The following is a 20,876-nucleotide window of genomic DNA, read 5'->3' on the forward strand; positions in this document are numbered from 1 at the left end:
TTGTTCAGGCACCGTGCTGGGTGCTACGGATCTGTGTGAATGTGACCGATCAGTCTCTTCCCTATGGAATCCACACGTCTCAGGGAACACAGATGCTAAACGGTGCCGTGACGTGTGCTGGGAGTGATGACAGAGATGCAGGGGACAGGCAGCGGAACGTGTGCTTGGGCGTGTGTTGGGTGTGGGGATCACACCTTAGTGCAGTGGTAAGTAAGGTCTCCTGGGGGTGCTGAAGTTTCATCTGAGGCCTGAAAGAGGAATAGGAGTTGGCCAGACCAGAGAAAGTGGGAAGGATGCTTCAATCAGAGAGAGCAGCAAGTTTGAAGACAGGGAAAAAGAACACAGAGCATCAAAGGAACCAAGCAGAGAGAGCCTGGCGTGCCACTTAAGGGAAAGAGTGGCAAGAGGAGAATCTGGGGGCGAGCAGGGCTGGCTCAGGGCGCATCTTGTGTGCCATATTTAGGATTGTGGGCTTTTCCCAGAGGAGCCATTGAAGGATTTTAAGCAAAAGTGCCAGGCCAAGTTTTTGTTGTTGTTGTTTCGTTTTTTTTTTTTAAGGGATAGATTGGGAGGGAAGAGGCATGAAATTTGGTGGATGGCTGTTGCTGTGTGTGTGTGTGTGTGAGAGAGAGAGAGAGAGAGAGGAAACTTACTAACTGCCCGGGAAACCAGGAGAGGCTCTTCAGAGGAGGTGCTGTATGAGCTGAATTTGGAACAGAGAGTAAGGTTTGCTAGGTCGAGGAGGCAGGGGAAAGGCATTCTAGGCACTGGGCCAAGCATCTCACAGGCCTGAGAGATCCTGGGGTGTTTGTAGATGATGAGCTATTTAGTGTGACAAGCATAAAATGTGCACGGAAGAGGGACTAAGGTGAGGCCCAGTGCCAGCATCTCTATGACCCTGGCCTCTTGTTTGCAACTAAAGGATGACTGAAGAGTCCAGAGATACTGTTTGGCTCCTGCTTCTCCCATCTGTCCAGACAAGGTGGTCCTGCAGAAGGCAGGCACAGAGATGGTCCAGAGTCCCATCCTTGATGTGAGGTGTACAATGCGCTCCCCGTGTGCAGGTGAGGCGTCTTCAGTGGATATGATTTAGCAGCATCTGCAGCTCCTGTGTTTCTCCTCTGTGGGCAGTCTCATTAATTGCATGGCTTCCACAAATCCATATCTCCAGCCCAGATTGCACTCCTAGAGTCCAGTCTACTGCCCTAATTGCCTTCTGGCCATCTCTGGATGTCCCACTGGCTTCTGCAACTAAATTTGTCCAAAATTGACCTTATCAGCAAATGAATATTTACAGAATTCAATTGAACTTCCCTGCCAAACTTCTCGAAAGAGTTATCTCCTCAACATTATCATTATTTGTAGACAACATGATTGTGTACCAAAAACACCCAAGGGAATCAACTGAGAAATCTTTAGAATTAATAAGAGTTCAAACACCCAGTTGGATCCCAGATGAATATATAAAAATCAATAGGTTTTCTGTTTATCAGTAATAACCAGCTAGAAAAAAATAACGGGAAAAAATGTCATTTACTAAAGCAAGAAAAAGTGCATAGAATATCTAGCAAAAACCTTTTGATGTGACTAAGACCTATATAAAGAAAACTAGAAACCTTTATTGAAAGATTAACTGATATTTTTTGATTACTTATAGGTGTCAGGCATTGTACTGAGTATTTAGCAAGTTAGCAGACATTATCACATTAATCTATACAACCACCCTAGAAGCGGGTATTCATGTTAAAGATGTCAAAATGAGGGTTTAAAGAGTCTACATAAATTGCCACTTAAGTATTAAGTGACAATTAAGTATTAATTCAAAGTGTTAAGTGACAAAACTGAAATTTGAACCCCAGGCTTTTTGTTTCCAAAACCCAAGCTTTTAACCTTTTCACAAAGCCACCTTCAGAATACACCATGCATCACAAATGGTAGGTTGGTAGGTGTTGTCTGGGTGTTACAAAAGATTAATCCGTTTTACTCATCCATTCATTCAAAAAAAATATGAAGGTCTTCTAGGGGCAAGTATTGAGCTAGGTCCTAGAGATAAAAGTGTGAATAAGACCTTGAGGAGTCTATGGCTGGAGAAGCCACATTTACATATTATTATATCACCATTAGAGAAGGCAGTGATATTCACTAACTCAGGGATCCCCAACACCCAGGTCACAGACTGGTACAGGGCTGTGGCCTGTTAGGAACCGGGATGCACAGCAGGAGGTGAGCAACAGGTGAGAGAAGGAAGCTTTCTCTGTATTTACAGCAGCTCCCTTCTCTCGCATTACCACCTGAGCTCCACCTCTTGTCAGATCAGTGGTGGCATAATAAATGTAATGCACTTGAGTCGGCCCGAAACCATCTCCCACCTTGGTCTGTGGAAAAATTATCTTCCATGAAACCAGCCCCTGGTGCCAAAAAGGTTGGACACTGTTGTTCTGATTCATTCACTAAGGATAAGCAACCAAAGGGAGAATGCTTGCCATTATCTTGAGAGCTCCAAGAGGGCCTCCTGGAGGAGGTAATGAGTCTTAAAGCGCCTGGAGTCAGCTGGGTGAGAGAAGTAGACAGAGAGCATTCCAAGCACAGAGAGCTGGGTAGACAATTAATTTGCATGAATTGGTCATTCAATCAACAGCTCTTCTTTGAGCATCAGCTGTGTGCCAGGAACAGGTCTGGGAGCCCGAGAGAGAGTAGGAGCAAAGTCTCTCTGCTCTCTAATAAAGGTGGTGTTTTGTTGGGGTGAGGGGTTACTGAAAATAAACAGGAAATTAGATGCCAGAGGAAGCTCAGTGCTATGGGAAAAAATAAAGCAGGAACCCAGAGCACTCATTTGAGAGGAGGAGGGGTGGGTTCTGGGAGGCAACACTTGACTCAGGAAGTGAGAGAGTGGGTCACATGGCTCTTGGGGAAAAGCTTCCTGGGCTGAAGGTCAAGCAGATGCAGGGTCCCAGGGTGGCATGGCATGGGCTTAGGCAGCATGGCCGATCACCAGCATAAAGGGGTGAGAGATGGGAGGGAAGGTCAAGGGGTAACGAGGTGGCCTTTCAGGTAGGGCTTTTGAGTTGTGGCAAGGAATTTGGCTTTTATGCTGCATAGAAGGAGAAGCCAGAGAGAAATCTTTCTAAATGTCAATAAAGAAAAACACATTACCAAGGAAAAGACAGATAAATGTGACTGCTCATAGAAACCAAACATTTTATTCTACGTGAAAAATCTAAATGAAGCAGAAAAGCACACCACAGGTACTTTAATTCCTCAAGGGAGGAACTAAATTTATTGAGGAAAGTTGAAAAGATGTTGAATCTGAATGATAAGGAGATAGATGCTAAATAGGATGAGAGAGCATCTTTTGGCACCTATCAAGTAGGCAAAAACTTTTCGATAGGATAATATAGAGTGTTGGTAAACATACATTAAGATAGGCATGGCTAGACATGACTGTTAAAAACATTGTTGGTAGGGGCTTTCTTGGTAGCCCAGCGGTTGTCTCCGTGCTTCCAATGCGGGGGACAAGGGTTGGATCCTTGGCCTGGGAACTAATCCCACATGCTGTCTGTCTGTGTGTGTTTGTGTGTGTGTGTGAGTGGTCAGTCGTGTTTGACTCTTTGCGGCCCCATGGACTGTAGCCTGCCATGCTCCTCTATCCATGGAATTTCCCAGGCAAGAATATGGGAGAGGGTTGCCATTTCCTTCTCCAGGGGATCTTTCAGACCCAAGGATTGAAGCCGCATCTCCTGGGTCTCCTGCATTGACAGGCAGGTTCTTTATCACTAGCACAGCCTGGGAAGCCCCCACATGCCGTCTAGTGTGGCCAAAAATAAAAATGAAAGAGTTGAATTTAACAGAGCTTGTTATTTGTGATAATATAAATAAATACTTTAATTAAAAAAACAAAACATAATTGGTGGACACTTTCTCGAAAGTGTTGTGATCCAGAGCTAAAGCAGCAGAAATATTCCTACCCTTTGACCCGGGAAGCTGCACTTTTGGCAGTCTCTGCATCTATCTAGGGAAGTTGTCCAAAAACAGATGCATGTTCTCCAGGATTGTTCTTGAAGCCCAAGCAGGTCTTGGCTATGTCTGGTAGCTGCGTTAGAAGGAGGTAGGGGTGGGAGAAGGCAACCCACGCTTCTTCCTGAGAAAGAGAAGCATGATTTCCCCTGATGAAAGTCGATAGCAGTGGTCCTGTCTCTAGAGCTGGTCCCCGGAAGTGAACAACAGGTAGTGCTTTCCTTGGGTGAAATTCAGCACCTTCTAGACGTGGAGGAATATTGGGCCCTTTTGCCATGCCCTCCCACTCTACTAGCCTGTCAATCTGGAGTGGCCACTGTGGTTTATAACTTTGTCAACTGACTAACCTACATTTAACTCCAGGGAAACTTCCAGATGAGTCCGGCTTCCAGCCCTGTCTAACGAGCTCCAACAGCACCTGCCACAGAAGTCAGCCCGTCTCCTGTGGATGGTGACCCCCCACCCCCAAAACCGAAGCTGGACGCAGTTACCGCAGAAGTGGACATGCGTTCTGGGACTCTGGCCATGGAAAAGCGTTTTCCACTGCACTGACCAGCTGTCAGCAGATTTTACTAAGAGGCCAGGTCTTATTTATAATGGAAAAAATTATCCAGAAACAATTTCAGTGTTTGAGAGTAGGAGAATGGCTGAGTGAATTCTAGTATAACCTTATACTGGAATGTGGCACATCCCTTTAAAATGCTGTTGGTGAACAGATTCAATATCTTGGGGGAAAAGCTCATGTTATAATGTTTACTGAATTGTTGCAAAAGAAAACCAAGAAATGACCTGAATGCCCATCAGCAGGGGAGTGGTTGAATACATTGAGATACATCCAGGCCGTGGAATATTACACATTTATATAAAAAAATCAGTTAGATATGCATCTACTGACCTGGAAGGTGTCCCCAATGTATTGTTAAATGAGAAAGCAGGTTGACGAGAATTGAACACAACTACGATTTCATTTTTAAAACAAAATAATAAAAATTCTCTCGGAATGTGTCCATTTGTTTGCATGAGGGATGAGAAGGTTGTACAGGAGAGAGTTACCTGCCTGTTAACTTTGGTAGCTTTGGGGTGGGTAGAAAGGAGAGAGACTGGGGGCCTTTTTGTCTTCATACATCTTGGTGTTGCATTTATGCATAGCCATACATATTACAAGTGACACTGCCTTCTGTAACTAAAGACTGAAGAATAATTTACTGAAAAAAAGAGCCCACAAAATTAAATATACAGTACTATCTCAATGATGTGAAATATGTATGGAAAAATCTAGCAAAAAAAAAAAAGAAAATATTAACAACAGTTGTCTCTGAGAGGAAGGTGAAATGGTGATATTTCCTCCTTTTAAATTCCTGTCTATATTTTCCAAGTTTTCTATAATGATCAAAAGGTATGGGGCTCCCCTGGTGGCTCAGACAGTAAAGAATCTGCCTGCAGTGCAGGAGACCTGAGTTCGATCCCTTGGTGGGGAAGATGCTCTGGAGAAGGGAATGGCTCCCCACTCCAATGTTCTTGCCTGGAGAATTCTATGGACAGAGGAGTCTGGTGGGCTATGGTCTATGGGGTCGCAAAGAGTCAGAGATGACTGAGCAACTAACGTACACACGTTATTATACATTATTGTTTAAAATATAATGGCCTCTACCTTCTCACCAGCCAATCTTGCCTTTACTTATTACAGTCTGGCCTCTGTCCCCTGTGCCACCTGTCACCTGTCTTTGCTGAAATTCATGTATCCATTCAGCAAATACTTACTGAATTCTAGGCACTGGGGGTGCAGCAGAAATCAAGACAGAGCGCCCACTCTCAGCATCCTTCCTTCCGGAGGGACCATTTAGACATCAAACCGAGTGACCTCCTCCCAGACCCGCACCTCAGTTTCTCTGTGATGCTCAGTGCACTGAGTCACCTTCTCCTATCTAGGCTTGCCCTCCGGTTCTCCTCCACTGTTCTGCCTGTCTCCCCGCCTCCTAACTATCACCTCTCGTGTCCCCATGCACGGAGAGTGTTCCCACGGGCTCTGTTCTGAACCCCCTCCCCCAACCCCCAATTTCTTTCTCCGCCACAGGACGCACTGTTCATACGCAAATTCTGAACTAGAAACTGTAGACCCACACAGGTCTGAGTGGGATGCTGGGGATGGTGGTGAAGGATGGCTCCAGTGGATGTCTGGGACACGAATGAGGGCGGTCCTCAACGCGTGACTCCTGTGGGGTCTATACTCGAGGATCGTTCTGTGCACCCTTGTACAGTACCGCCGCGTGAAAGTATTTGCTTATGTTTGTCTGTGATCTGGGTCCCAAGACCCATCACAGGGTTTAACCTAGAGGAATGAATGAATGAGTGCCCTGGTGCAATGACACGACAGACAGGTTTTAGAGGGGTGAGCTGAGTAGATCTGGTGCCCGTGGGGTGAAATTCAGGAACGTGAACCAAGGGAAAGTTGTGGAGCTAGGAGTTTTATTTCATTGTTATTGGAGCTGAATATTTTCTGGTTTCTGGGCCGCTTATGTCTTCCTTGTGAAATAACTTATTCAAGACCCTATCCAGCTTTTCAACTATCGTGCTTGCTGTTTTCCTGCTGGTTAGTAATAGTTCTTTTTGTATTAAATATATTACTTTTTTATCTTTTTCTATGGCTTTTGCTTTTGTTTCTATTTTTGACCTGCACATACTTTTTGTATAAACTGGCAATCTTGTAGTATCTTCCACAGCTTTTACATTCAGAAAACTCAGTCAGATAATTATTTGTGCATATTTTCTTCTAATTATTTTTTGACTTTTTAAAAAAAATACTTAGTTTGCTATATGGTGTGAATTGAGATAACTTCATTCTTTTCTCAAACAGTTAATTAGTTGACCTTGTAAAATGATTTTCTTTTCTCATTGATTTTTAATGCTGTCTTATACATATTTTAATTTTTATGTCTATTTAAGGCTCTTCCTATGATGCCATTTCATGCTCTGCCTGTCCACTCTTGGGCTACCTTCATGCTATTTCATAAGCATCATTTGGTGATTCTGTTTAGTATCTTGTAGAATGAGAATGCTACTTCTTTATACCTTTTCAAAAAATATCCATTTTCTGTGACTGTCTATGTCTTCCAGTTAAACTTAGGTATCCTTTTTACTAAATTTAAAGCAGGTCATTGGGCTTTTGATCAGAATTGCATTAAGCTTATAAATTAACTTTTCAATAACTTTTCAAAAGGTTAATATTCCAAATTAACCTTTCGGAAGTTAGTCTTCCACTCAAGATTACATATGTCTCTCCAATTATTCCAAAATTTTTTATCCTTCTCTAAAAGTTATTTTTGTACAGTGACTGCCCATTGTTTATTTCCATTCATTATATGCATTTTGTAGTTATCTTAAATAAGACCTTGCTTCTTTATTTTTTATCTGTCACTGACATATGGAAATGTCATTGATTTCATTTACTTATTTTGTGTTTGGCTACTTTATTGAAATTTTTTATTAGTTCTAATCGCTTTCTAATGGATTCTCCTGGGTTTTCTGGGTATATTAATACATCATCTGCAAGCCATGTTTTTGCTTGTTCTTTTTTCATTTCTTTTTCTTGCCTCATATGGATTAGCTCTTCTAATAAGAAATGAAATCTCAGAGGTGATAGTAGCATTTGTATCTCATTCCTGATCTTAATCAGATGTTTCACTGTAAGTAGGATGTAGGTTATTATTTTAAAATGGATGCTCTGTCATGCTAAGGAAGTAGTCTTTCTCCTGCTTCCAAATGCTTACTTGAATCAGGGTTACATGTCTAATTTTATTAAATGTTCATTTAGCATTTATTCAGAAGACTTTAGCTTTTTTCCCCTTTTAAAATGGGATACTTTGTGTTATCCCTCTTTTGTATTAAAAGAGATTTTTCAATATTAAAGTCATTTTAGAGATTAACTGCCCTTTGTTAGTTAATCCCTAAAGTGGGCTTTAAAAAAATTAGTGTTGAGTCAATTTATCAGCATTATATTGGATTGGCCAAAAAGTTTGTTTGGCTTTTTCATATTATAGAAAAACCCGAATGAACTTTTTCATCAACTCAGTATTTGAGAGAGTGGACCTGAAGTGGACTGCTGACATTTAAATCCCATCTCTGAGTAATGGAGAGACTCGGGCTCCCTTCCTTCATTTCTCTTTGCCTTAGTTCTTCATCTGTAAAATGGAGATGATATGTACAGAATCTGCCTTCTAGGGTTGTTGTGAGGATTAAACAAGTTAATATATGTAAAGTTCTTAGAGGAGTGTCTAACCAAGCACTCACTAAATACAAACACCATATTAAACTATTGAGAACCTACTGTGTGTCTGGTACTGAGCTTGGGGTATGGATTCAAATATGGGAAAACTCAAGTATGGTCTGTCTTATGAAGCTTACAGCCTGGCAAGAAGACAGATACTTATGGATGTGTCATCTGGAAGCATGGACATTTGCTTCTATGATAAGCGCTGTCCAGGAGAGGTGATGGTTTCAGGAAAGCGTATAACAAAGGGTTTGAACTAGTCAAGGAAAGACCCATGACTGGGAGCTGAAAGAAAATGTGCCAGGAAGGAGGGGAAGAGTATTCTAGGAAGAGAGAACAGCATATGCAAAGCTCCTGTGGCTGAGCAGTGAGAGTGTGGTCAGTACAGAGGACTGAGAAGGGTGGGATGTGTGTTTTCTGCCAGATGTATTGAGAATATAATTGACATATACCTCCATGCAAATGTAAGGCATATAGCATGATGATTTGATTGATGTATGTTGTGAAATGATTATCACATAAGTTCAGCTAATGTCCATTTTCTCATACAGAAACAATAAGAAGAAAAGAAGAAAGGGAAAATAAAAAGCTGTTCTCTTTGTACGGAGAACCCTTAGGATCTACTCTCTTTTAACAGCTTACCTGTGTATCATACAGCAGTGTTAGCAATAGTCTTCCTGTTGTACATTACATCCCTTGTAGTTATTTATTTTATAAGCAGAAGTTTATACCTTTTGACCACCTTCCTACAATTCCCCTTCCCCACCCCCTGCATCTGATAACCACAGTCTAATCTGTTTTTCTATGAATTTGTTTTTGGGGGGGTTTGTTTGTTTGTTCAGATTCCACATATTAGTAATAGCATACAGTATTTATCTTTTTCTCTCTGACTTATTTCATTTAGCATAATGCCTTCAAGGTCCATTCATGTTGTTGAAGATGTTAGTATTTCCTTATTTTAATGGCTGAGTAATATTCCTTTACAGAGGATGAGATGGTTGGATGGCATCACCGACGCAATGGACGTGAGTTTGGGTAGACTCTGGGAGTTGGTGATGGACAGGGAGGCCTGGCGTGCTGTGGTTCACGGGGTTGCAAAGAGTCAGACACTACTGAGTGACGGAAATGAACTGAACTGAACTGAATATTCCTCTGTGTATATCTTGCAAGTAATTTATCCATTCATCCATCAATGGACACTTAGATTGTTTCCATGTCTTTCTTATTGTAAATAATGCTTCTATGAACATGGAGGTGCAGATATCTTCTCGAGTTAGTGTGTTTGTTACATTTGGATGTATTCCCAGAAGTGGGATTGCTGCATCATCTGGTAGTTCTAATCTTAATTTTTTGAGGATCCTTCGTACTGCTTTCTGTAGTGGCTGTACCAGTTTACATTCCCACCAACAGTGCATGCAGGTTTTCTTTTCTCTACGTCCCTGCCAGTATCTGTCATCTCTTATCTTTTTGAGGATGGTCATTCTAACAGGTATGAAGTGATACCTCATTGTGGTTTCAATTTGCATTTCCTTAATGACTGGTGATGTTGAGCATCTTTTCAAGTACCTGTTGGCCTTCTGTATGCATATCTTCTTTGGAGAAATATCTATTCAAGTTTGTTAAAGGGGTGGGGTTTGGCTGGAAAGCTACTGGACACAAGGCTAAGAGATCATTAAGGGTCAAACCGTGCAGAGACCCTCATAGGTCTACAAGTAATTTTTCCTTGCTGAAGAGCAGTGATGAGCTATGGGAGGTTTGATGTTGGTGAGGGGAAGCGGGGGTGACCTGATTTGATTTCTCTTTTGAAAAGACATCCCCAGCTGTAGTGTAAATGTGGTTGGACCAGGGTACATGTGGCTGACCAGTTAGGAGGTGGTTATTATGGCGGTCTAGGGGAGAGATGCTGTGGGGTCAAGGGAAGTGGAGATAGAGACAGGGTGATAGGCTGTCCATGGGGCTGTGAAGAAGAGGAAAGCGTCAGGAAGGGTGGGTGGAGAACATTCCAAGCCTGCATCTCCCCAAGGAGATGTCAGGTCTGGAGCTCAGAGGGAGGCCTGGCATGGAGTGTGAAGCTGTGAGTCATCAGTGTTCGAGTGGGAAAATCCTCTAGAATAGACAGAAAGGAGGAGAGACCCCAACACGGACCCTGGAAAGGAGCCAGAGAAAGCTCAGTCGGGGGAAAGATGGAAAGTGAGTGATGTGGGCAGAAGCTGGAGACCACGCTGTTCAAAGCATCGTTGCATCTCCAGGGCTACAGGTAGATGAGTTCCCCACCCAGGTGCTGTTCATCCAAATCTACGTGAGCCAGGCCCCCAGGCGGTGCTCATGCTCAGTGTAGTCTGAGATGCTTTGGTCTGAGAGGGGCATTTCCAGATGGGAGGGGTGAGCAACAGTGCTAGAGGCCGCTGAGAGAGAGGTCTGTTGAAATGAGGACTAAACAATATCCGCTGGACCCGTCGGTGACCTTAGTGGATCTGTTAGGATAGATCAATAGGATCAGAAGATAGGAAGCAAATGGAGACAGAAAGAATAGACAGATTGTGTTTTCTGAAAATTAGGCTGTGAAGGAGAAGAGAGAGACAAGGCTGGAGGGAGAAGAGGAATGGAACGTGGAGTTGCTTTCTTAGTCGTAGATTCTTGAGCACATTTAAAACAGGGAAGTTCAGTGGAGAGGAGACAACATGTAATATACTTGAGAGAGAAACATGCATAAGGTTCGTGAAGATTAGGGAGGAATAGGATGCAACGGGCATGTGGGAGAAATGTCTGTAGATGGACGGAGGGCTGGTTCATCTGCAGGAGGCAGAAAGACCAAGTCGGGTGGGCTGGATGGGTGGGGTGGAATTGGGAAGACAATGGGGTCCCCACTGATGGCTTTTATTTTCTGTGGAGATGGGAAGAGAGGGTGGGAGCTGAGCGGAGGGACTGGAGGGTCAAGGGGCCATGGAAAATGGAGAACAATTGCAAACAGCATTCTGGCATCTAGTGTTGTAAAGAGGAATTTCTGCCCGGTCTGCTGGCTTTTAGTTCAGACTCTCTGCGCCTTGTTTCCTACCTCACAGAATCGTCCTGGGGCTTGAGTCCAGCCATGTTCATTTTATCAGCTGGACAGGGCACAGCACAAGCTAGCTTGCTCTCGGGCTCAGTCACCGTGCTCCCCTCCCTCTGCGGCGAGAGGGGACACCTGGAAAAGGGGCTTCACGATCATCTAACACATCGCACCCTTCCCTCTGGCAGAGTCTCAGAGTCCTTCTGGCCATACTGAACGGCTCCCTTTCTCTCTCCCAGGCCAGAACTGCACCTTCCAACTGCAGGGTCCCAATGGCACCGTTGAGAGCCCAGGGTTCCCGTATGGCTACCCCAATTATGCCAACTGCACGTGGACCATCACTGCAGAGGACCAGCACCGGATCCAGCTTGTGTTCCAGTCCTTTGCCCTGGAGGAGGACTTTGACGTCCTGTCAGTGTTTGATGGGCCACCCCAGCCAGAGAACCTACGAACCAGGTACCACCCCCTCCTGCCCGTGGCCAACAGCTGGGCCTGAGCCCAGCTGACTGGGAGGAAGAACCATGCAGGGTGAATGGTAGTCAACAAAGACCTCTGTTTTTATGAGGCCTGCCCTCAATTGCTCTTTCTTTATTATTTTTTTTAATTTTATTTTATTTTTAAACTTTACATAACTGTATTAGTTTTGCCAAATATCAAAATGAATCCGCCACAGGTATACATGTGTTCCCCATCCTGAACCCTCCTCCCTCCTCCCTCCCCATTCCATCCCTCTTTCTTTATAAAGCTCTTTTTATAAAGCTCTTTCTCCCACTTAGAGGCTCCCAGTAGGCAGGATGGATGAGTAGGGTATTTGGGAAGACTAGATAGAAACTTTACAGAGCAATTCAAGTCTTTCTGTTGAAACTGATTTTGCATGCATACGCAAGACATACATCCCTTGCACCCAGCAGATATGAGTTGAAGGCTAGTAGCGACTGTGTCTTGCATCCTGTGTTTGAAAACCATCAATACTTTGTTGCAAATGGCCTTGCCTTTGCGTGGCTTTGGCTCTGCGTGTAGAATTGAAAAGTTAAGAAGTCCCCAGTTTTTTAGACCCCATCACAGGTAATGGAAGAGAAAACCTTGGAGAGGACGAGACTGCTTTCTGGTACTCCGGAACTGGTTCCCGAGGGGAGAGTTCACATCAAGGAAGAAGCCAGGGAGGGAGGGTACCACCTCTGCAGAAAGAGCAGACTTTAGTGGAACAAAGGTCAAGGCCCCAGAGTCACAGCTTTCCAGGTTTTGTTGACCTGTTGGCCTGCTGTGCTCCCTCGCAAGACTCCTCCTGGCTCTGCCCAAAGGACGTTGGGCTCCCAGGGAGACAGAGAATCAATGGCATGCCAGCCAAGCTGTGGGGAGGTCAGGATGCTAATTGGAAGTGCATGGATGAGAGGTTCTCTTCAAGTCCTTAACCTCAAGGCTTTGTTTAAGATGCTCTTGGGGAGGAGCCACAGACAGCACCCTCAGGACAGTGCCAGCCCTCTTGCTCACTCCCAGCCCTCTCAGGGCAGTGCAGAGGTGAGGCCACCATGCCTGCCACAGGGGTGGGCCTCTGGGGCTCCCCTGACTCAGTGTCCTTCCTGACAAGACCAGGCTTGTCCATCCGCTCTTGACATTCCACAGGGATTAGCATACAGTAGGTGTTCACTGAACTTGGGTGAAGAGACTGGAGTCCTCTCCACTCATTCATTCCACAGATATTTCATGAGCATTTACTATGTTCCAGACACTGGCCCGAGTGCTGGGGACACAGCCGTGGGCAAAACAAAGCCACTGTCTTTGTGGAGGTTACATGCTGATCACAGGGGTGGGGGGCAAAGGGGAGGTAGGCCTGGACTTGAATATGTGAGTTTAGAGTTCAAGGACATTGGGTGGGGCTAGAGATATAGAATTAGGAGACTGGGACTGGACAGAGCTGAAAACCAGGAGCCTGGACTATCGGACGTTGAGCACAGGTGATCCCATTGGTGGGGCACCCACATAGACTGTTGGGGAAGGTTTGAAAGATGGTCAAATCGGGAACTTCCCTGGCAGTTCAGTGACTAAGACTCTGCACTCCCAATGCAGATCTGGGTTTGATCCCTGGTTGGGGACCAAGATCCCACCCACGTGCCACAACTGGAGATCCTGCCTGCTGCAATTAAGACCCAGTGCAGCCAAACAAATAAATAAAAACAAATAATTATTTAAAAAAAAAAAAAAGAAGAAGAAGAAAATCAGATCAGGCCAGTGGAGTGGCTGGTTGGGGTGCGCTAGAGGCAGATTCAGCCTCCTGAAGTTCTTCCAGCTTTCTTTACTCTTAAAGCAGGATGCACACACGGGTGATCAAAGCTCTCTTTTCTGACATTTGGGTTCTCTGGCTCTGCGAGTGAAGTGTAGAATACCCCCAGAGGTGGGGATGACTCTGGCAGGGAAGGGTGGGGGTTTCCAGGAGCTAAGGAGGCGGTCCTGGCAACGGGGGCACCCTGGATTCTGACCAACCAGCGTGATTGAAGAGGAGGCTCCTTGGGTTGGTACCTTCACGAGGTCATCCCTGCCCTGGCTCCTCACCCCTGTGGTCATCCTCCTGTGCTCGCTTTGGTTCATTTTCACTGCATATAGTTTTCCTAGACAACTTTTCCACCTCCACACTCTATGGGATCACAGCCCCTTTCTTGCATCTGGTTTGTGCATTTGCATTTTCTTCTCTTTTTACTCCATTAGTCTTGCCAGAATTTTGCCTATTTTACTGGTCTTTTTAAAGTTCCAACTCCAGGGCTATCAATGTTATTCCTTTCCCGTTGCCTAGCTTCTTGAGTTCTGCTTCTACCTTCCTTCGTCTTTCACTCCCACTTACCTTAGGCTGGTGCTGCTCTTTTGCTGTTTTCATGCATTAAATTAGTTCCATTACTTCTTGTCTGATATTCAGAACATTAGGAGACACTTTTCCCTAAGCACAACTTTGGCCGTATCCCATAAATTTTGATGTATAGTTGTTATTTCAGAAATAGCCTCTAATTGCAGTATTGTTTCTTCCTTGACTCTCGGGGTTTTTTTTCCCCATCAAAATTTCCAAGTAATATTTTTATACATAAGTTATTATCAAATTGTACTGCTTTATGTTCAGATTATGATTTCTATTTTAGAGAATTTTTTGACTTTTTTTTCTCTCAGTATAAGATCATTTTTGGTAAACATTCTGAGTATTTGAAAGAAACATATATTCTATGGTGGAAGGCTGAAGAAATTCATGTTATTAATATTGCTTACTTTTCCTGATTTCTTATTTGTTGCCTAAGTGCAAGTGATTGTCTTCACATTTTCACTAGTGTTTTTTTTTTATCAATTTCTCCTTTTATTTTTGAGTTTTTATTTTATATATTTTGATGTATACTCTTTAGCATGTCAGTATTTTTAAGTAGCAGATATTCAGAGTCAATTATAATTCTCCCGATATAAAAGTTATTTTTATCTCCCCCTTTTTGCCTTAAATTCTACTGTGAAACAAGTATTGCCACTTTTGTTTTATTTTAGGTTTGCATTTATCAACCGTCTGCCAATTCCTCTATTTTAATATTTCTATATCATTGTTTCATGTATCTCTTAGATTTTTGTTTTTAAAAATCTTTCATAAGAATTTTTATTCTGTAACAGAAAAGTTTAATTCACTCACACTTCTTGTTGGTAACTGTTTTATTTGTTCTTGTATAGTATCTAATACTTTCTGTTTTTAAGCTTCCTTACTATTTTTTCCATTTCTCCATCTTTAAGCAAGTTTTCTTTGCCTCGTCTCTGATTTTTATTCCACTGGTGGTTAGAGGTACTTCTTGAGAACACATTTTAAGCTGTATTTCTCTGTCACCATCTTGTCTAGTGAGCTAGAGAGCCTTTTTCTTAGTCAGGTCTCACCGGTACTGCATCTTGTAGAAATTCCTTAGAGTTTGTAGCATGTAGATGTCTGTCTCTTTTTCCTCGTTTCCACGTGGATGTATATAGTCTTTCTTTTCATATACCTTGGACTATTTCCTTGACAACTTAGGAGATCAGATTGAAGAAGAGTTTAACATATTGTCTTGGCTCTCCATCTTGAACTGGAAATCTCTTAAGATTTTTATTCTTTTTGATTTGCTGTTGTGAATAGAATTATTTTATTTTTGGATGATTCATTGTTTAGAAATACAATTGATGTTTGTATATTGATCTTGTATCCCATAACCTTGCTGATAGTTTTTTTTTTTTAATAACTGTGGATAAAAACAGTTTTAGTTCTTCCTTTTCAATCTGGATGCTATTTATTTATTTATGCTTAATTGCATTGGATAGAATGTTGAACATATCCAGTATTCAATACAATATTGCATAGAAGTGGTGAGGGTGGACATCCCTACCTTGTTCTTGATCTTAAAATAGTCTACCTTTCACCTTTTATGTGTGATATTGGCTGTACGTATTTGGTAGATGCCCTTCAAATGAAGGTCTTTACATGGAGGATTTTGGCATGGTCTGGCTTCAGTGTGGAAAATGCATTGGTTTGGGGGCCAGACTGGTGACATCCAGGTTGGGCAAGAGACGATGGTAACCTGAGCTAGAATAATGAATAGAAAAGAAGGCATGGGTTTGTATGATGCTACAGAAAAGTGTGGTCCTTGGAGTTAAGGGTGGGTTTGTAGGGATTGTATGGTGGGAGTTTGAAAAAGGAAGGGGTAGAGGATCTGCAGTGTTTGGTTCGGACGCAGAAAGCAAGCCAGATCAGCCTAAAGCGAAATCCAGGCTCCAGGAAAATGTGTTCTCGTGGCATCCTGGGAGATGTGAGGGTATTCTGTGCACCGTCTGTCTTCATTCGTCTAGCAGAGCAGTTAGGTCACCTCTCTCACTGCGTTTTCCTGGGAGACAGAGGGTACGGTGGTGACAGGCCCAGATTTATACCCAGCTGGCCTCTACATTTATTTGTGCCGTGACTTGTGCCAGGTTTGGCTTCTCTGAGCCTCACCTACAAAACGGTGGTGACACGGACCCGCCTCACAGGCCGTTGTGCGTGAGTCACCTGCTGTAGACCCCTTAGTGCCCACACGCATTATTCGCATCCTTCTCGTAGGCACTCAGACTGCACTAGAGCACTTCGGTGCCTGTCCTGACAGTTCCTCTGTGGCCCACCCATTAGACTGTTTACACTGGGGGCTGCAGACGTGGAGGACGGACCCTGAAGGAGAGACTGGGCTCAAGGGAAGTCACTCGTTGCAGACAGCATTGCTGATCCCACGGTGGCCCAGCAGTGGGCCTGGGGGACTGGCAAGAAGCCTACAGCACGGTCCTCTCTGCACTGCTTGGGGTTTTCTGTCTCAAATTTGACAGGCATGCTGCTGCTGCTGCTGCTGCTGCTAAGTTGCTTCAGTCGTGTCCGACTCTGTGCGACCCCATAGGCGGCAGCCCACCAGGCTCCCTCGTCCCTGGGATTCTCCAGGCAAGAACACTGGAGTGGGTTGCCATTTCCTTCTCCAATGCAGGAAAGTGAAAAGTGAAAGTGAAGTCGCTCAGTCGTGTCCGACTCTTAGCCACCCCATGGACTGCAGCCCAATTCTGCCCTTTGTGCATTTTAATGCATCTCTCTTTTCTTCCCTTACTTTCTCTCAATCCTTTTCACTCTGTTTATGGAGGCATTCCAGCAAAAGGCTGGAGTCACCTTCCCACCCCAATTCTGAATCCTCTTTATACTCGTCTTTCTCTAGCTGCTAGCTCATGGGTTGTGTTGTGAGCAGCAAACTTCCTTCCTGGTTAGAGTCAAGTTCTTGGAGGCTGGGAATCAAGCCTCCTACCACGTTTGGCTGTGGCCGAGCCATGCAGTAAAATATACACCTTGCACAAGCAAGAAGTGAATTCCAGCTCCTTGCTAGCTGCTTGGCATAGACAGGTCACTTTGACTCTTATCCTCAGTATTCTCATCCACGAAGCGAGTGTATCATTTTCTACTTTGTAGCTTGGTTGATAAGGATTTCATTAAATAATGTGTGTAAACTGCTTTAAGTTGTGATGAGATGTAAACAAAAGAAATAGTTGTATGTTGGTAGAAAAAAATTAGAAAATACAGCTAAGCAAACACACACACACACGCAAACCCAATAAATGTGTAAGACGCGACGTAGCACAGTGATTCTCAACTGAAGGTGATTTGGACCCCCAGGGAACACTTGGCAATGTCTGGACACATCTTTGGTTGTCACAAGCTGGAGAGGGGCCATCTCATGGGTCAAGGCCAAGGATGCTGTTAAGTGCTACCACTCACAAGACAGCCGCAAAGGCCAGTGGTGTTGAGGTTGAGAAATCCCAAGGTAGGCGTTTAAGGAGAAGTTAAGACTTTTAACATCAGATGTACGTGGGTGCGAATCCTCTTTCTGTGTCAGTGATGTTGGGCAAGTAAGTCAGCCCATCTGAGCCTCAGTTTCCTCGTCTGCAAAACGGGGAACTCTAAAGTGATGCTATGCACTGACCGCTACACCTAGCATCGCTAATGAAGAGGTGCCGGTAGGCACCCCGCACACGGCTTGTTCTATATGCAGATGTCATTCATCTCCCAACCACTCCCTTTCTCCACCAGGAGTTCACAGCCATCTTCTTGAAAGCATCTCACATTTCATCTAGAGCTATTCACAAGCAGCATCCCAGGGTGCCAGAAGGCAGCGTCTGGCTGCTTGAAATTAAATTTACAATAGAAGCTGATCAGATTCTTCTTATAATGGAGCAGGGTGGGAAATGGGAGTGGGAACTGGTCCTGAAGTCTGAGGAGCCTGTAGGAGTTTAGAAATTAGCAAGAAAAGAACCAAGAGCCGCCTAGATGATGCAGTGTCAGCCCTGCCTGGATGAATTACTGAAACAATGCCCACATCTCTGCTTTTGCACAATTAGATGGCCTTTCTGTGCTGGCAAACATCCTATTGCATTGCATTTTAATGTGGGATGAAGTTTTCTAATGGAACATGAGCAAACATAATCTATGGAGCTGCTGCTAATAAACGACATCACTGTGTATTGGAGGGTTTATACGGCACTGTGATGACTGCACCCGTTAAGCACAGCTAAGCATCCCTTAATTTAGACATTTGGGCTCAGGTTATGGGAAACACTGCAACTGGTTCCCTCCGTTGCTGGCAATACACATTCTGTCATCCGCCTAAGGTGGAATGCAGTTTTAGTCGTCTGGGGCTTGTTGCAGATTTCACTCAACTGGCATTAGACACCTGTTTGGAAGTTGTAAAAAATCCACAAATTTGCCAGATTTACTGTCTTCTTATGACTGTGTATTGCAGCAGAGGCCCCCTAAAGGACCTGCCTACTGGATTTCTTAAACAGTGTGCCTACACACCAATACGGCTGTCCTTGGCGGATCCTCTCCCCAGAATGCCTTGAGAATGTATTCTTGTGGTCAGGAGGTGGCTGGGAGGACCCATGGGGATGAGGGAGCATTCCTGTTTAAGATTAAAGCAGAGGAAGGATGCTGGAAAGGAGAAAGCAGAAGCGAGGACACCACGCACCTCTTGTGGGCCAGCAACCATGCTAGACATGTTCATTCACTTGTCATTTCTTCAACATTTATTGCATGCCTACCAGGAATACCAGGTGTCAGAGATACAACAGCTAACAAGGCAGCCTCTGCTTTCAAGCAACATACAGTCTCCCAGGAAACAGATAAATAAGCAGCAAAGGTGGTCCAGGAGGCCATGGCTGGGGAACCTGATGTGCGTAGTCATGGGGAGATACTTGCAGGCCCTGATCTGTGGGCCTGGGATGCCAGCTCTGATTCTACCCCTTTGCTGAGTTAGCGCTCACTCGTTTTTCCTATCTCAGCTCGTTTGTCACTTTCTCACCTGGCGAATCCTCTGTGACACCCCTACTTCTCAATCCGATCCAACCCTCCTGTGATATCCCTCAGGTTACTGTGTGTCTGTCCTTCACGGCTTTACATGTGCATGCTGTGTGATTCTTCGATTTCTGCCCATTTCCCTCGCAAGATTGTAGTCTCCTTGACTAGAGAGACTGGTCTTATTCTCCCCTGCATCTCCAGGGCCTGACCCATAGGAGGTGCTCAACAAATACTTATGGAGTGAATGAGTGAATGGCCTTTGGAGAAAGGGATCCCCAAATAAGGCATCGAAGGAGGAGTGGGGAGACTGTTTGAAGTCAAGAGAATAATATGTGCTCAAGTCAAGGCAAAATCAAGAGAAAGGCAAGGTGCAGAGAATTCACTAGGGGTGGGGTGTTGTGGGAGGTTGGGGTGTGGCCAGGCCGGATCACCAGGGGCCCTGTGTGCATGCTGGGGAGCTCATGGGATGGAAGTGGGGACACGCCTAAAGGTCCTAAACAGTCATTACACATCATATGTAATAATCCAACAACACCCCCATGAGAGGAGTAGTATGCATTCTCTTTGCCGAGGTTAAGTAAGTGTATGTGGCTAAGGTCTCTTAGATACTGAGTGGCTAGTGGAGGAAGAGACCACAAGTCTCCTGGAACCAGAAGCCAGGCTTCCTTTTCCATGTCCAAAAGCCTTCTGACTGCTTGGAACTCATTTGCATTCACTCCACTTCCCTTTAAAAAATTCATCCTGCTTTCCTTTTTTAAGCAGTTTCTTTAAAATAGTAAAAGTAACAGGAACTCAGTACTTGAAAAAAAAAAAAGTCAAGCTGCACAGCAGTGTATACAATGAAAACAGACAAGTGCCTCCTTCCCCAGGCCCTGTCCCAACCCTGCTCCCTCGAGGTCACTGCAGTTAGCAGTTTGGTGTGTGTCCAATTTCTTTTTAAATAAAGATTCATTAAACTGCCCATGAGGCTTATTGGGACATCCATCAGCCCCTTAAAAATTGTTCTGATGAATTAAGTGTAAACTAATTAGAAACATGGATTCAATTACCCTCGAAACACACAAGGGTTTAATAATTAATAGGAAGAGGGCTTGAGGCCAAAGGCATTATGGATTTTATCAAACCCCTAACATCTGAAAAGTAAATATGTCTGATTTATCCTAAATGTGGGTAAATTTGCCATCCAGAAGCAAACCTGTTGGTAGAAGCTTCACATTTAATTGAAGAAGTTATCTCTGATTAATATGGAGTCAGCTGACGTGTGCAGAGGCCAAGGCCTCCGAATGCTACTGGACGGGGCTGCCTGGAACAGGGCAGCCGCCTGTCTTTCTGGGTCCCCACAGCTGGTTTGGTACATGCCTTTCCCCAGGCCAGCTTTGGGGGAGGACCTGCTAAGGCCCCGAGTGATACCACTGACCCCTCTTATGGGCCCAGACAGCTGGGGAACAATACTGGCCCAAAAAACACCGTAGAACATTAGGGGAAGCATTCTATCTCCCTGGACGATGAGCTCTGATGACTTAAATGGACACAGAGGAGGATCAGAGTGGTTGGAACATTTACTTGTTGTGTGTCAAGTGCTTGAAGTCCCACAGCTCATTCAGTCTTCACAATTTTCCCACAGGTAAGAATTATCACTTCCATTTTTATCCATTTTTCCATTTTTTCTTATCCATTTTTTTTTTCCATTTTAAGTAAGCCGAGTCTCAAAG

General features: G+C 44.2%; 1 protein-coding gene across 2 annotated transcripts in view; it reads left to right on the forward strand.

The window, feature by feature from the left end:
- CSMD2 (CUB and Sushi multiple domains 2) overlaps nt 1–20,876 on the forward strand; it is a 683,179-nt gene that overhangs the window by 55,198 nt on the left and 607,105 nt on the right. For both annotated transcript variants that reach the window (XM_055586466.1, XM_055586467.1), the window contains exon 2: nt 11,570–11,786. In XM_055586466.1, the coding sequence (XP_055442441.1) occupies nt 11,570–11,786 (217 nt within the window). The remainder of the gene's footprint in view (nt 1–11,569; nt 11,787–20,876) is intronic.

The sequence above is a fragment of the Bubalus kerabau genome, chromosome 6, assembly GCF_029407905.1.
Source record: "Bubalus kerabau isolate K-KA32 ecotype Philippines breed swamp buffalo chromosome 6, PCC_UOA_SB_1v2, whole genome shotgun sequence".
NCBI classification, from domain to species: domain Eukaryota; kingdom Metazoa; phylum Chordata; class Mammalia; order Artiodactyla; family Bovidae; genus Bubalus; species Bubalus kerabau.